At 42.2% G+C, this 14,339-nt stretch overlaps 4 protein-coding genes across 4 annotated transcripts; all 4 read right to left on the bottom strand.

The window, feature by feature from the left end:
• Positions 1 to 824: 824 nt before the first annotated feature.
• On the bottom strand, positions 825 to 1,805 carry LOC141012337 (odorant receptor 131-2-like). Its single transcript, XM_073485799.1, has one exon. It carries the CDS (start codon positions 1,803 to 1,805, stop codon positions 825 to 827), a length of 981 nt encoding a protein of 326 aa, XP_073341900.1.
• Positions 1,806 to 3,766: 1,961 nt separating this feature from the next.
• On the bottom strand, positions 3,767 to 4,696 carry LOC141017560 (odorant receptor 131-2-like). Its single transcript, XM_073492257.1, has one exon. It carries the CDS (start codon positions 4,694 to 4,696, stop codon positions 3,767 to 3,769), a length of 930 nt encoding a protein of 309 aa, XP_073348358.1.
• A 4,377-nt stretch (positions 4,697 to 9,073) lies between these two features.
• On the bottom strand, positions 9,074 to 11,115 carry LOC141012332 (odorant receptor 131-2-like). Its single transcript, XM_073485786.1, has 2 exons — positions 10,434 to 11,115; positions 9,074 to 9,240 (listed from the first exon to the last, which is right to left on the bottom strand). The coding sequence occupies exons 1-2, from the start codon at positions 11,113 to 11,115 to the stop codon at positions 9,074 to 9,076; spliced, it is 849 nt and encodes a 282-aa protein (XP_073341887.1).
• Positions 11,116 to 12,430: 1,315 nt separating this feature from the next.
• On the bottom strand, positions 12,431 to 13,396 carry LOC141012321 (odorant receptor 131-2-like). Its single transcript, XM_073485774.1, has one exon. The coding sequence runs from the start codon at positions 13,394 to 13,396 to the stop codon at positions 12,431 to 12,433; it is 966 nt and encodes a 321-aa protein (XP_073341875.1).
• Between the last annotated feature and the right edge of the window lie 943 nt (positions 13,397 to 14,339).

Genomic DNA, 14,339 nt, shown 5'->3' with positions numbered 1-14,339 from the left:
CCTCTCAGTCTCATGTTACTGAATATTGTGTGTGTGACATCAGAGGATCAATACCTGTCTCATATCTGTGTATTGAATATGTACTTGAAGAATGTCCATTTCTGGACAACAAGGCAAACTGCTTTAATCTATTGCGCTTATAGACAGTCCATTTTGTATTTGAATAAATTAGGAACAGTTTGAGTATTTCATTCTTTTAGGGATTATTTAGGGATTATTTTGTTGGTTAAAAAAAGTCAGCATCTTCACTAGTTGTTTTTGTGGTGAACAGTGAAAAGTACAAGAATTTCACAGTTTGTTTGTATTGCAGTGTCAGGATGTAGATGAAAGAACTATAAAAGATATCTTGCTTATGACATTGAAGTGTAGAGCACTGTTTAAGTCAGGAGCACTATCATAATATTTTTTTCCAGAAGACTATTTCCACAAATAAACAAAAAGTGGTACAATACGATAGAATATATTGTTTTGATAAAGAATTAAGGCAGTAGGCTGATTGGCCTCTTTCAATCTTTCTGTGAGCAACCTTGATCTGATTTTATGCAGCACATGGCCTGAGTCTGTCCCCTGTAGCTCCTTATGTCACAGTTCACTGCTTTTTCATGTTCCCTTACTGAACTTCCTGCAATATTTCAAACTGATCCAATGTCAACAGATTCAGAAAAAGAGCTTTGTCTCATTCTTAGAAGCATAAAACACAGATGTCACATCACAACTATCACAACTATTCAATTGTATTATTAGTAGGGCTTGTTACAATTAACCAGTTAGAAATAAAACATTCTTGAAATTCTCATATTTAAGTGAATTGCAGCCATAGTTAGTCACTTTTTTGAAGTGCATTGTGCAATTTTCTTTCTTTTAAAAACTACTAGTCTAGTTTGCAAAATATTTCTTTTATACAACTCAAAGAAGGCATAGTTTTTTAGTGCATGAAGAAAATTATCATCCCTGAGCCCATATATCAGAGGACTCAGACATTTTGGAGTAAGATAAAACAATACATAGTTAAAGAACCTTACATTATTAAATAAAGTTAGATTAATCTGATATACGTAACTCTCTATGATTGGGATCCATAGCTGGATGAGACAGAGCAGCAGCTGGAAACCATGAAGAATTACTGTTCTGAGACCTTTCCATGTTGACTTTTTATTCTCTCCGGATGCCGTTTTGGCCACTTTCATTATTTTAACATAACAGAATACAATGATGATTACCATAACCAAGAAGTAAAACTGTTGTACAGATGACCATATGTGATCCTGCCATCTGTGCAAAATGTAAATCTGCGGAGTGCATATCCTGTGTTGTTTGTACAAGCTAAGAGAGGCTGATGCAAAGAAAGAGGAAAAAACAACAATGCAGGGTACAGAGCTGAGGCCGTGAATTATGAGGATGCAATGCACATTGATGCGTTGGGAGCACAGCTCTGCATGGCGCAGGGGCATGCAAATGGCAACATATCGCTCCAAGGTCATTGCTGTCAGAGTAACTGGTGTGACCATCGAATACAGAAGCACTACCATTGAAATATTGATACATAAACAAACTTGTATGGTAAAATTAAAATAGACCAAGAGGGACAGAGTATTAGATATGAGTAATAAAAAGCAATCAGACAGTAGTGTAACAGCAAATAAGATGTAGCGTGTAATTGTGTAGAAGGACTTCTTCTTGAAAAAGGTCAGGATGAGCAAAAAGTTGATGCCAAGAAACAACATCATGACCAGGAGCTGCACAGAAAGCGCCCGGTCACTGAACTGTCTCACCTCACCACCAACCCATGAGCTGTTATCCTCCATCACTTCTCTAGGCACATACACAAGTTGTTGAGGTACAGCCAAGTGTTAAATCATCATCCGTCGAAAGACAATGTGATCGTCATCACAAAAACACTAACTGTTTCCCTGCAATGGCAAAGCGTTGTGGCAGACATTTCCAAAGACAGATGTCTGTTCGGCCTTTGTTCTGAGCGACGGCTCTGTATGAAGTGAGTCATACTACAAGGAGAGTACAGCTTATTAAACTTGGCTCACCACAGTGTCGTCATTGACGCTTTATGCTCGTTCTCTCATCTGTAGACATATCTGGGTTGTAAGCCACCATTACTGTCATGGCCCCTGACTGACCCTTATCCTAACCTGACTTGTAAGCCACAGTACAACACTACAGTATATTTATTTATACATTATATGATATATTGGTTTCCTTTTAAAATGATGTGATGTGGCTTTGTGTATCATGAAAAGCACTATATAAATAAAATGTATTATTATTTTTGATGTTATTATCATTATGATGCGAACTATTATTTTAAAAAGTTCCCTCTCTAAGATGTTTTGCCAAGACTTTTTTTACCCAACAGGGGAAATGGGACAGAAATCCATTTGCCCAAAGTCAGTTTTTGTATGCCCACTTTACAAATTAGACTAAAACAAACACTAGAAGTAATTGTCATGTTTAATCTTTACTTAAAAATAAAGAAATAGATATTTTTTGTGGCGGTGGGCTGAAGATGAAGTCAGACTTGAAGAAAGAAGCTGCCCTGTATCCGATCGTACAGTACATCGCTAAAAGTTTACTTTGTTTCACCTTCGTCATATTGTTATTAATCCTACATAGCTACAAAATAGATACATGACCTCATCACCACACATCCTGCTAACAACTGTGTTCACAAAAGAAAAATCAGTTAGTGCAAGAATCAACAAAAAAATAGAGTTCCTTGTAGCTGCTTTAATTGAGTTAATGGATGAAAACAAGAACAAAGTGTGTCATACATGCAAAGCAACAAGATTGTTGCAAAATTAAAAAATGCTAACCTCGTTTGTTTTTCAGTTCATGATGTCTTTACCTGCTGCCATTTTCATGTGCACAACAGATAAGAGAGAATCAAGCTGGCTGACTCCTTTGCCCCTTTCATTGTGAACTCCAGGAAAAAACAATGTGTTTAATTCTTTTAATCCACTTGCCCAATCATGAAAGTCAGTTGCCAGATTTGCTAGACTGACGTGGCACTTTACTTGCCCCAGGCAATCAGGCAATCTTTATTATTGACCCCTGCAAAGTCCGTAATTCCAATTTGCCAGTAGTTTGGCATTGATTTTGAGTCGATTGGTCACATGACCTGGAAGCTATTGAAAATAAATGCAGATTTTTATATATATCATGATAATTATTGTATGTATGCACTTTAATTTAACATTACACTGCTTTTAAAAACTGGTCTGTGTTTTCATGATAAGAAGTATTTGTACCGGTATCAGGCTTTGATGTATTTTTTGTGTATGTGTCACTGCGGGACTACTGTACTTTGTACATCAGGCACACTAAATGAAACAGGCACACATCCAAATTGTGCAGTATAAGAAGTTTATTTAAAAAAAAAAAATGTTGTTACAATTGATATGATATTTTTTGTAAATGGTTTTAAAATATTACTACAATCACACAACTTTGAGCCAAAGAAGAAACACACCACATGATTGGTATTTTGGTTTGTTGCCGATATGAAGATGTGCTAAAAACAAGCAATGAAAGGATAAAAAGAGGGTCACTTTAATGTCGTGTGTACAGGGAACCAGACTGGATATTTATCAATGCAAATAATCACAAAGATCCTCATGAGGAGCAAATGCCAATTTGCCCCCCAAAAGATCTATTGAATCATTTCAATGATATTTCCCCGGAAAAACAAACAAACAATATGATTAAAGCGAGAGACATGTAAAACATGTTATTTTAAAAGCATAACATCATTACTTTAAAAATCCAAAGGTTTTTTATACAAGCCACAGAGAGCGTAGTATTTCAGTGCATGAAAAAATATTTCGTCCCTAAGGCCATAAATGAGAGGACTCAGACATCTCGGAGCAAGAATAAAAGTAATGTAGTTGAAATACCTGACATTAATATATAACAGAAAATTAGTCTGAAGTAGAGCAGCTTCTATGAATGGACACCACAGCTGGATGAGACAGAGCAGCAGCTGGATGGCATGAAGAATTACTGTTCTGAGCCCTTTCCCTGTTGACTTTTTATTATCTCCAGATGCAGCTTTGGCCACTTTCATTATTTTAACATAACAGAATACAATAATGCTCACCATAAGTAAGAAGTAGAACTGACTGATAGCTGACCGAAGATGACCCTGCCACTTTTGAATGATGAACATTTCCACAGAGCATACATTTCTCTGAACGTAGAAGCCATGGGTTGCAGATTTAAAGAAAATGGACAGAACGGCAATGCATGGTAAACAGCTAATGCCGTGAATGAAGAGGATACAGTGCATAGAGCTGCTTGTGGAGCACAGTTCTGAGTGCCGCAGGGGCAGGCAAATGGCCACATAGCGCTCCAGAGTCATTGCTGTCAGAGTAACTGGTGTTAAATAAGTGTACAGAGACAAAATAATATATATCATGAGACAAAACCACATTTGTATGGTAAAATGAAAATAGCTTAAAATGAGCAGGATATCAGTCAGGAGTAGATACAGACAATCAGACAGTAGTGTCATAGCAAATAAAATGTAGCGCATGGTTGTGTAGAAGCAATCCTTCATAAAAAATGTCATGATTAGCAAAGAGTTGATGCAAAGAAAAACTAACACCAGAACCTGAACAAAAACAACCCGACCATCGATGTTCTTCAGAGAGGATTTACCACCATTCAAAGAGTTATTGGCTGCCATATATTCTGAAATATCAAGGGTTTAGACACTTCCACAGCTCTTTCAACCAAAAGTCAGATCCAAAATTCAAGAACTCATATATCTGCCAGTATAATGTAAAATATTTGTATAAGCAAAATGCCCAGATTTTCTGTGGCACAACACACAAATAATTTCACAGATGTGACTGGTGAAAGTTTAGATGATTAACACAAACATACACATCAGTATAATATCACATTCATTGCACTTAAAATACATTTGACAGAAACACATCAAAAGGTCAAAAGGCATTAAACCATCAGCTTAACAAAACATCCCTGCATCAACATGGCATTGTGGCACAGAGTCCCATAGATAAACAACTTCTGCTGAGCTCTGTGCAGCCCTCTGAGAGAGGACTGTGTATGAGGACTTTATAACTAACTATGACGAAACTAAACGTTTCTCACCACAGTGTTGTCATCATCAACTGTTGCCACCAACACACCTCAATGGCCATACTAAATATAGTTACTTACTTTGTGTTTTGTAGAGATGTTTTCCCACAAATATTAAAACTTCTCATATCACACATCTTATGTACACATGAGGTTGGAGGTTTAAATTATAAATATGTTTTCTGTCGGATGACCAATGCAAACATGTTCATAGATGTTCCGAACTGCCACATAGGAAGGTTGGGTGTAAATCCAGCTGTAACAGTCAACAGCCTCTCCTCGAAGGCATTTGTAGCATTGCATTAATTAGTACACATAAACAGTGATGGGATTAATTGGGTTATGGCTGGCAAGCGATAAGTGAACTAAGCGGTTGCTATCACTGTGTGATATGTTTTATCAGTGGTAATCATACAAAAGAAAAACAACATATTTTGTTATTATTTTAACGGACTGACAAGTCCACACTACTGGTTTAATCATTTCCGCACAAGTACCATTTCATCCAATTCATTTTATGTCATTATTTAAGTTTCTATTTAATTTATTTCATATTGTTGTATGTATATATTTTTTACATTTGCATTTTACTCACATTTTACTTACTTTTAAACAATTTATTTGTAGTTGACTGTTGCACTTTTGCACATTTCATATTAAAATAGTTGACTTGTTTACAGTAAATGCATTGTCTGTTGGTTTATTTTGTTACTTTCCAGCTCACCAGTAAGCCATGGTAATGGTTGTGTGAGATGTACAATGGACAAAGGATGGAACATGGACAATATATAGTCATTCACTAAATAAAGGTAAAGGTAATTTTATTTGAATTGATAGAAGGCTTGATGAGGGTAGGGATGGGGGTTGAGGTAGGTAGATGAAGGAAAATCAGACATCAGACATCAGAGGATCAATACCAGTCTCCATCCATCCATTCCATCCATTATCTTCCGCTTATCCGGGGCCGGGTCGCGGGGGCAGCTGCCTGAGCAGGGATACCCAGACTTCCCTCTCCCCGGACACTTCCTCCAGCTCCTCCGGGAGGATCCCAAGGCGTTCCCAGGTCAGCCGGGTGACATAGTCACTCCAGCGTGTCCTGGGTCTTCCTCGGGGTCTCTTCCTCCCGGTGGGGCATGCCTGGAACACCTCCCGAGGGAGGCGTCCAGGGGGCATCCGATACAGATGCCCGAGCCACCTCAGCTGACTCCTCTCGATGTGGAGGAGCAGCGGTTCTACTCCGAGCTCCTCCCGCGTGACAGAGCTCCTCACCCTATCTCTAAGGGAGCGCCCTGCCACCCTGCGGAGGAAACTCATTTCGGCCGCTTGTATCCGGGATCTTATTCTTTCGGTCATGACCCAAAGTTCATGACCATAGGTGAGGGTAGGAACGTAGACTGACCGGTAAATCGAGAGCTTCGCCTTTCGGCTCAGCTCTCTCTTCACCACGACAGACCGATACAACGACCGCATTACTGCGGCCGCCGCACCGATCCGCCTGTCAATCTCACGCTCCATCCTTCCCTCACTCGTGAACAAGACCCCGAGATACTTAAACTCCTCCACTTGAGGCAGGAACTCTCCCCCAACCTGGAGGGAACAAGCCACCTTTTTCCGGTCGAGAACCATGGCCTCAGACTTGGAGGTGCTGATTCTCATCCCAACTGCTTCACACTCGGCTGCAAACCGCCCCAGAACATGCTGGAGGTCCCGGCTCGAAGGAGCCAACAAGACAACATCATCTGCGAAAAGCAGGGATGAAATCCGGTGGCTCCCGAACCAGATCCCCTCCGGCCCATGACTGCGCCTAGAAATTCTGTCCATAAAAATAATGAACAGAACCGGTGACAAAGGGCAGCCCTGCCGGAGTCCAACATGTACTGGAAACAGGTCTGACTTACTGCCGGCAATGCGAACCAAGCTCCTGCTCCGGTCGTACAGGGACCGTACAGCCCTTAGTAGAGGGCCCTCGACCCCGTACTCCCGAAGCACCCCCCACAGAATGCCACGAGGGACACGGTCGAATGCCTTCTCCAAGTCCACAAAACACATGTGGACTGGTTGGGCAAACTCCCATGAACCCTCCAGCACCCTGCTGAGGGTATAGAGCTGGTCCAGTGTTCCACGGCCAGGACGAAAACCGCATTGTTCCTCCTGAATCCGAGGTTCGACTAGCGGCCGAATTCTCCTCTCCAGTACCCTGGAATAGACTTTACCAGGGAGGCTGAGGAGTGTGATCCCCCGGTAGTTGGAACACACCCTCCGGTCCCCCTTTTTGAATAGAGGGACCACCACCCCGGTCTGCCAGTCCAGAGGCACTGTCCCCGACTGCCACGCGATGTTGCAGAGACGTGTCAGCCAAGACAGCCCCACAACATCCAAAGACTTGAGGTACTCAGGGCGGATCTCATCCACCCCCGGTGCTTTGCCACCGGGCAGCTTCCGGACTACCTCGGTGACTTCGGCTTGGGTGATGAATGGATCAACCTCCGAGTCCCCAGCCTCTGCTTCCTCTATGGAAGACGTGTCAGTGGGATTGAGGAGATCCTCGAAGTACTCCTTCCACCGCCCGACGATATCCCCAGTCGAGGTCAACAGCTCCCCGCCTCCACCGTAAACAGTGTTGGCGGGGTGCTGCTTCCCCTTCCTAAGGCGCCGGATGGTTTGCCAGAATTTCCTCGAGGCCGACCGGTAGTCCTTCTCCATGGCCTCCCCGAACTTTTCCCAGGCCCGAGTCTTTGCTTCCGCGACCGCCCGTGCTGCAGCACGCTTGGCCTGCCGGTACCCGTCAGCTGCCTCAGGAGTCCCCCGAGCCAGCCAGGCTCGATAGGACTCCTTCTTCAGCTTGACAGCATCCCTTACTGTCGGTGTCTACCACCGAGTTCGGGGATTGCCGCCACGACAGGCACCGGAGACCTTACGGCCACAGCTCCGAACAGCCGCGTCAACAATGGAGGCGGAGAACAAGGCCCATTCGGACTCAATGTCCCCAGCCTCCCTCGGGATCTGGTCAAAGCTCTCCCGGAGGTGGGAGTTGTAGACCTCCCCGACAGAGGGTTCCACCAGACGTTCCCAGCAGACCCTCACAATACGTTTGGGTCTGCCAAGTCTGTCCAGCTTCCTCCCCTGCCAGCGAAACCAACTCACCACCAGGTGGTGATCAGTTGACAGCTCAGCCCCTCTCTTCACCCGAGTGTCCAAGACATACGGCCGGAGGTCAGATGACACGACCACAAAGTCGATCATCGACCTCCAGCCTAGGGTGTCCTGGTGCCATGTGCACTGATGAACACCCTTATGCTTGAACATGGTGTTCGTTATGGACAAACTGTGACTGGCACAGAAGTCCAACAACAGAACACCACTCGGGTTCAGATCAGGGAGGCCGTTCCTCCCAATCACTCCCCTCCAGGCAACACTGTCGCTGCCCACGTGAGCGTTGAAGTCCCCCAGCAGAACGATGGAGTCCCCAGTTGGAGCACTCTCCAGTACCCCTCCCAGGGACCCCAAGAAGGCCGGGTACTCTACACTGCCGTTTGGCCCATAGGCCGAAACAACAGTGAGAGACCTATCCCCGACCCGGAGGCGCAGGGAAACGACCCTCTCGTTCACCGGGGAAAACTCCAACACATGGCGGCTGAGCTGGGGAGCTATGAGCAAGCCCACACCAGCTCGCCGCCTCTCACCGCGGGCAACTCCAGAGTAGAAGAGAGTCCAGCCTCTCTCAAGGAGTTGGGTTCCAGAGCCCAGACTGTGCGTGGAGGAGAGCCCGACTATCTCTAGCCGGTAGCGCTCAACCTCCCGCACCAGTTCAGGTTCTTTCCCCCTCAGCGAGGTGACATTCCATGTCCCCATGGCTAGAGTCACCGTCCGGGGATTGGGTCGCCGGGGCACCCGCCCAGGACAGCCACCCAAATCACACCGCACCGGCCCCTTCTGAACCCTCCTGCGGGTGGTGGGCCTACTGGAGGGCGGGCCCACGTCGCTCCTTCGGGCTGTGCCCGGCCGGGTCCCGTGGGCAAAGACTCGGCCACCAGGCGCTCGCCTGCGAGCCCCAACCCCGGGCCTGGCTCCAGGGTGGGGCCCCGGTGACGCCATTCCGGGCGACGTACACTTCCTTGATGTATTCTTAATCATAGGGGGCTTTGGAACCGCTCTTAGTCTGACCTGTCACCTAGGACCTGTTTGCCTTGGGAGACCCTACCAGGGGCATTAAGCCCCGGACAACATAGCTCCTAGGATCATTCAGGTACTCAAACCCCTCCACCACGGTAAGGTGTCGGTTCAAGGAGGAGAATACCAGTCTCATATCTGTGTATTATATGTAAGGATACAGTGAGCAGATTGGTATGCATTTAAAGAGAAAAAAAACCTGTAGAAAATGTGTGGATTTACTTTATTTGAAAAGTTAACAAGTGTTATCAATTTGTACATTTACAAAGATTTACATATCAACACTGTAATTTTGCGATAAGGGGAAATGTAACTAGTCTTTATTTACAAAGTGTAGAGCATAGTCCAGATTAAAAACGTAAAGCATTTGAAAGTAATTATTGGCCCTCATATAGTGTAATAAAGTGAACTTGAAGGATGTCCATTTCTGGACAGCAAGGCAAACTGCTTCAATCTGTTGTGCTTATAGACAGTCCATTTTGTATTTGAATAAATAAGGAACAGACTGAGTATTTCAATTTTTTAGGGAAGTTCAGGCAAATCCTAAATTTATCCTGTGTGTTAAAAAAAAGTCAACATCTTCACTAGTAGGAACAATTCAAGAACTTCACAGTTTGTTTGTATTGCAGTGTCAGGATGTAGATGAAAGAACTATAATATATATCTCAGTTTGTGACATTTAAGTGTCGCAAGCTTTTTACACACAAAAAAAGTGGTACAATACCATCAAATATATTGTTTTGATAAAGAAGTAAGGTAGTTGGCTAATTGGCCTCTTTCAATCTGTCTGTGAGCAACCTTGATCTGATTTTATGCAGCACATGGCCTGAGTCTGTCCCCTGCAGCTCCTTATGTGACAGCTCACTGCTTTTTCATGTTCCCTTACTGAACTTCCTGCAATATTTCAAACTGATCCACTGTCAATAGATTCAGAAAAAGAGCTTTGACTCGTTCTTAGAAGCATACAACACAGATGTAACATCGCAAATATCACAACTATTAAAGTTTGTTATTAGTAGGGCTTGTTACAATTAACCAGTTAGAAATAAAACATTCTTAAAATTCTCAAGTTAAAATGAATTGCAGCCATAGTGAGTCGCTTTTTTTAAGTGTATTGTGCATTTTTCTGTTAAAAACTACTGGCCTACTTTGCAAGATATTTCTTTCATACAAGTCAAAGAAGGCATAGTTTTTCAGTGCATGAAAAAAATTATCATCCCTGAGCCCATATATCAGAGGACTCAGACATTTTGGAGTAAGATAAAACAATACATAGTTAAAGAATCGTACATTAATAAATAAACTTAAATTAATCTGATATACGTAACTCTCTATGAATGGGGTCCATAGCTGGATGAGACAGAGCAGCAGCTGGAAACCATGAAGAATTACTGTTCTGAGACCTTTCCATGTTGACTTTTTATTCTCTCCGGATGCCGTTTTGGCCACTTTCATTATTTTAACATAACAGAATACAATGATGATAACCATAACCAAGAAGTAAAACTGTTGTACAGATGACCATATGTGACCCTGCCATCTGTGCAAAATGTACATCTGCATAGAGCATATCCTGTGTTGTTTGTACAAGCTAAGAGAGGCTGATGCAAAGAAAGAGGAAAAAACAGCAATGCAGGGTATAGAACTGAGGCCGTGAATGATGAGGATGCAATGCACGTGGATGCGTTGGGAGCACAGCTCTGCATGGCGCAGGGGCATGCAAATGGCAACATATCGCTCCAAGGTCATTGCTGTCAGAGTAACTGGTGTGACCGTCGGATACACAAGCACTACCATTGAAATATTGATACATAACCACCAACCGATCATCGTTTGTCGAAAGACAATGTGATCCTCATCACAAAAACACTAAATGTTTCCCTGCAATGGCACAGCATTGTGGCACTGATTTCCAAAGACTGATGTCTGTCCAGCCTTTGTTCCGAGCGACGGCTCTGTATGAAGACTTTATAGGAGTGACTCCACTACAAGGAGAGTAACAGCTAATTAAAGTTTGTTCACCACAGTGTCGTCATTGACACTTTCTGCTCATCCTCTCAGTGGCTATCTGTAGACATATCTGGGTTGTAAGCCACCACTGCTGTCGTGGCCCCTGACTGACCCTTATCCTAACCTTTCTTGTAAGCCACAGTACAACACTACAGTATATTAATTTATACATTATATTGATTCAGAGCAAGCCCAAGGCTTCATGGGGCCCTAAGCAGAATTTGATTTTGGGCCTCTTACTCTCAACTAAATGCACCACCCACCTCAGCACTGCCAATATTAACTATATGTTGTCCATGCTCAATCGTTTGTCAATTGTACATCTCACACAACCATTATCATGGCTTACTGGTGAGCTGACGTAAGTAACAAAATAAACCAGCAGACAATGCATTTACTGTGAACAAGTCAAGTATTTTAATATGAACTGTGCAAAAGTGCAGAACAGTCAACTACAAATAAATTGTTTCTCACAAAAATAAAAAAGTTAAGTATCTAAAATGTGAGTAAAATGTAAAAAAAAAATACAGTAATAAGAAATAAATTAAATAGAAACTTAAATAATGACATGAAATTAACTGGGCGAAATGGAACCTATGCAGAAATGATTAAACTGTTAATCTGTTATTCATCTAAAGTTATCTTTCACAAAGAGTGATTGTACCAGGCAAGCTTTAAACAGGTTCAGGATCAAAGATCTTGTGTCATATTGTTTCAAATATGTGTGTAACATATACATAAGTAATATATAAATTAAAATACCATATGTTTATTGTTCACTTCACCGGAGTTGCTCAGTCCTCTCAGTCTCATGTTACTGGATATAATATCTTTACTTCAACATTTTGGGAGAAAACACACAGAATTTTCTTTCTGGGGTAGAGTGACATCAGAGGATCAATACCAGTCTCATATCTGTTCATTGAATATGTAAGGATACAGTAAGCAGTTGGTATGTATTTAAAGAGAAAAAAAAACCTATAGAAAATGTGTATATTTACTTTATTTGAAGAGTTTACCAGTGTTACTGCGGTGGAAAGTCATAACTAGTAGTACTGTAGTTTAGGTAGTAGTAGGGCTTATTCTTAAAATTCTCATGTTAAAGTGAATTGCAACCATAGTAAGTCACTTTTTTTTAAGCGCATTGTGCATTTTTTCTGTTAAAAACTACTAGTCTACTTTGCAAAATATTTCTTTTATACAAGTCAAAGAAGGCATAGTTTTTCAGTGCATGAAAAAAATTATCATCCCTGAGCCCATATATCAGAGGACTCAGACATTTTGGAGTAAGATAAAACAATACATAGTTAAAGAACCTTACATTAAAAAATAAACTCAAATCAATGTGAAATACATAATTTTCTATGAATGGGGTCCATAGCTGGATGAGACAGAGCAGTAGCTGGAAACCATGAAGAATTACTGTTCTGAGACCTTTCCATGTTGACTTTTTATTCTCTCCGGATGCCGTTTTTGCCACTTTCATTATTTTAACATAACAGAATACAATGATGATTACCATAATCAAGAAGTAAAACTGTTGTACAGTTGACCTGATATGACCCTGCCATTTGTGCAAAATGTACATCTGCAGAGAGCATATCCTGTGTTGTTTGTACAAGCTAAGAGAGGCTGATGCAAAGAAAGAGGAAAAAACTACAATGCAGGGTATAGAGCTGAGGCCGTGAATTATGAGGATGCAATGCACATGGATGCGTTGGGAGCACAGCTCTGCATGGCGCAGGGGCATGCAAATGGCAACATATCGCTCCAAGGTCATTGCTGTCAGAGTAACTGGTGTGACCATCGAATACACAAGCACTACCATTGAAATATTGATACATAACCAAACTTGTATGGTAAAATTAAAATAGGCCAAGAGGTACAGAATATTAGATATGAGTAATAAAAAGCTATCAGACAGTAGTGTAACAGCAAATAAGATGTAGCGTGCAATTGTGTAAAAGGACTTCTTCTTGAAAAAGGTAAGAAAGAGTAAGAAGTTGATGCCAAGAAACATCATCACCAGGAGCTGCACAGAAATCACCCGGTCATTGATCTGTCTCACCTCACCACCAACCCATGAGTTGTTGTCCTCCATCACTTCTCTAGGCACATACACAAGTTGTTGAGGCACAGCCAAGTGTTAAATCATCATCCATAAAAAAACAATGTGATCCTCATCACAGAAACACTAACTGTTTCCCTGCAATGGCACAGCATTGTAGCACTGATTTCCAAACACTGATGTCTGTTCGGCCTTTGTTCTGAGCGAAGGCTCTGTATGAAGACTTTATAGGAGTGACTCCACTGCAAGGAGAGTAACATCTAATTAAAGTTTGCTCACCACAGTGTCATCATTGACACTTTGTGCTCGTCCTCTCAGTGGCTATCTGTAGACATATCTGGGTTGTAAACAGTGTGCGAAATACCCGTCAGTATTCGGGGGGGGTCCCCATCTCCCGATTGTTGCGCAATACCGATCTAAATTTTCTCAATATGCAGTAGGCCTATAGTTATAGGCCTATAGTAGGCCTATCGTTATCTATAGATAACATTACAATATTTCATGGATGCAAGCCAAGACAATCAGTCTATAGCCTACATGACACTTCACAATTTTTGATAATCCGATATGCTATAGTATTCGTAAAGCAACACTGACATAGGAGGTTGCATTGGCTAAAGTTGTTTGGATGCACATTGTTTTATAACAAAGAGAGGCAACGTTGTGCATTACAATGCAGACACAACAATCATTCCACCAATCTGGCGCACTTACTAGAGCAATCAACTGAATAAATGCCAGGTATAGCCTATCGGAAACTGGCACGCAATCAGTGCACTTGCAAATGAGAGCCTGCAGTATGACCGATCGTGTGACATTATTTAACCATCCATCTACAGCAAATACGATCAGACAGATACATCGTTGAACACATACACAAAGCACGTTCGCCTTACCGTGCAAACAGGCCATCTCTCAAATTGAAAAAAGCACCATGGCGGATGCTGACAGACAGCCGACAACAAGCCAAACATCA

Source organism: Pagrus major, chromosome 2 (genome assembly GCF_040436345.1).
Source record: "Pagrus major chromosome 2, Pma_NU_1.0".
Classification (NCBI taxonomy): domain Eukaryota; kingdom Metazoa; phylum Chordata; class Actinopteri; order Spariformes; family Sparidae; genus Pagrus; species Pagrus major.
The sequence above is the reverse complement of the archived record's forward strand: the minus strand, read 5'-3'. Positions and strand labels throughout refer to the sequence as shown.

Bases quoted from the DNA above. Each gene is read 5' to 3' on its own strand.
- LOC141012321 (XM_073485774.1), bottom strand. From the start codon at position 13,396: ATGGAGGACAACAACTCATGGGTTGGTGGTGAGGTGAGACAGATCAAT.
- LOC141012332 (XM_073485786.1), bottom strand. From the start codon at position 11,115: ATGATCGGTTGGTGGTTATGTATCAATATTTCAATGGTAGTGCTTGTG. The intron at 9,241-10,433 runs GTAGGCCAGTAG...CCTATGATTAAG, and splicing joins TGAAAGAAATATCTTGCAAA to AATACATCAAGGAAGTGTAC.
- LOC141017560 (XM_073492257.1), bottom strand. From the start codon at position 4,696: ATGGCAGCCAATAACTCTTTGAATGGTGGTAAATCCTCTCTGAAGAAC.
- LOC141012337 (XM_073485799.1), bottom strand. From the start codon at position 1,805: ATGGAGGATAACAGCTCATGGGTTGGTGGTGAGGTGAGACAGTTCAGT.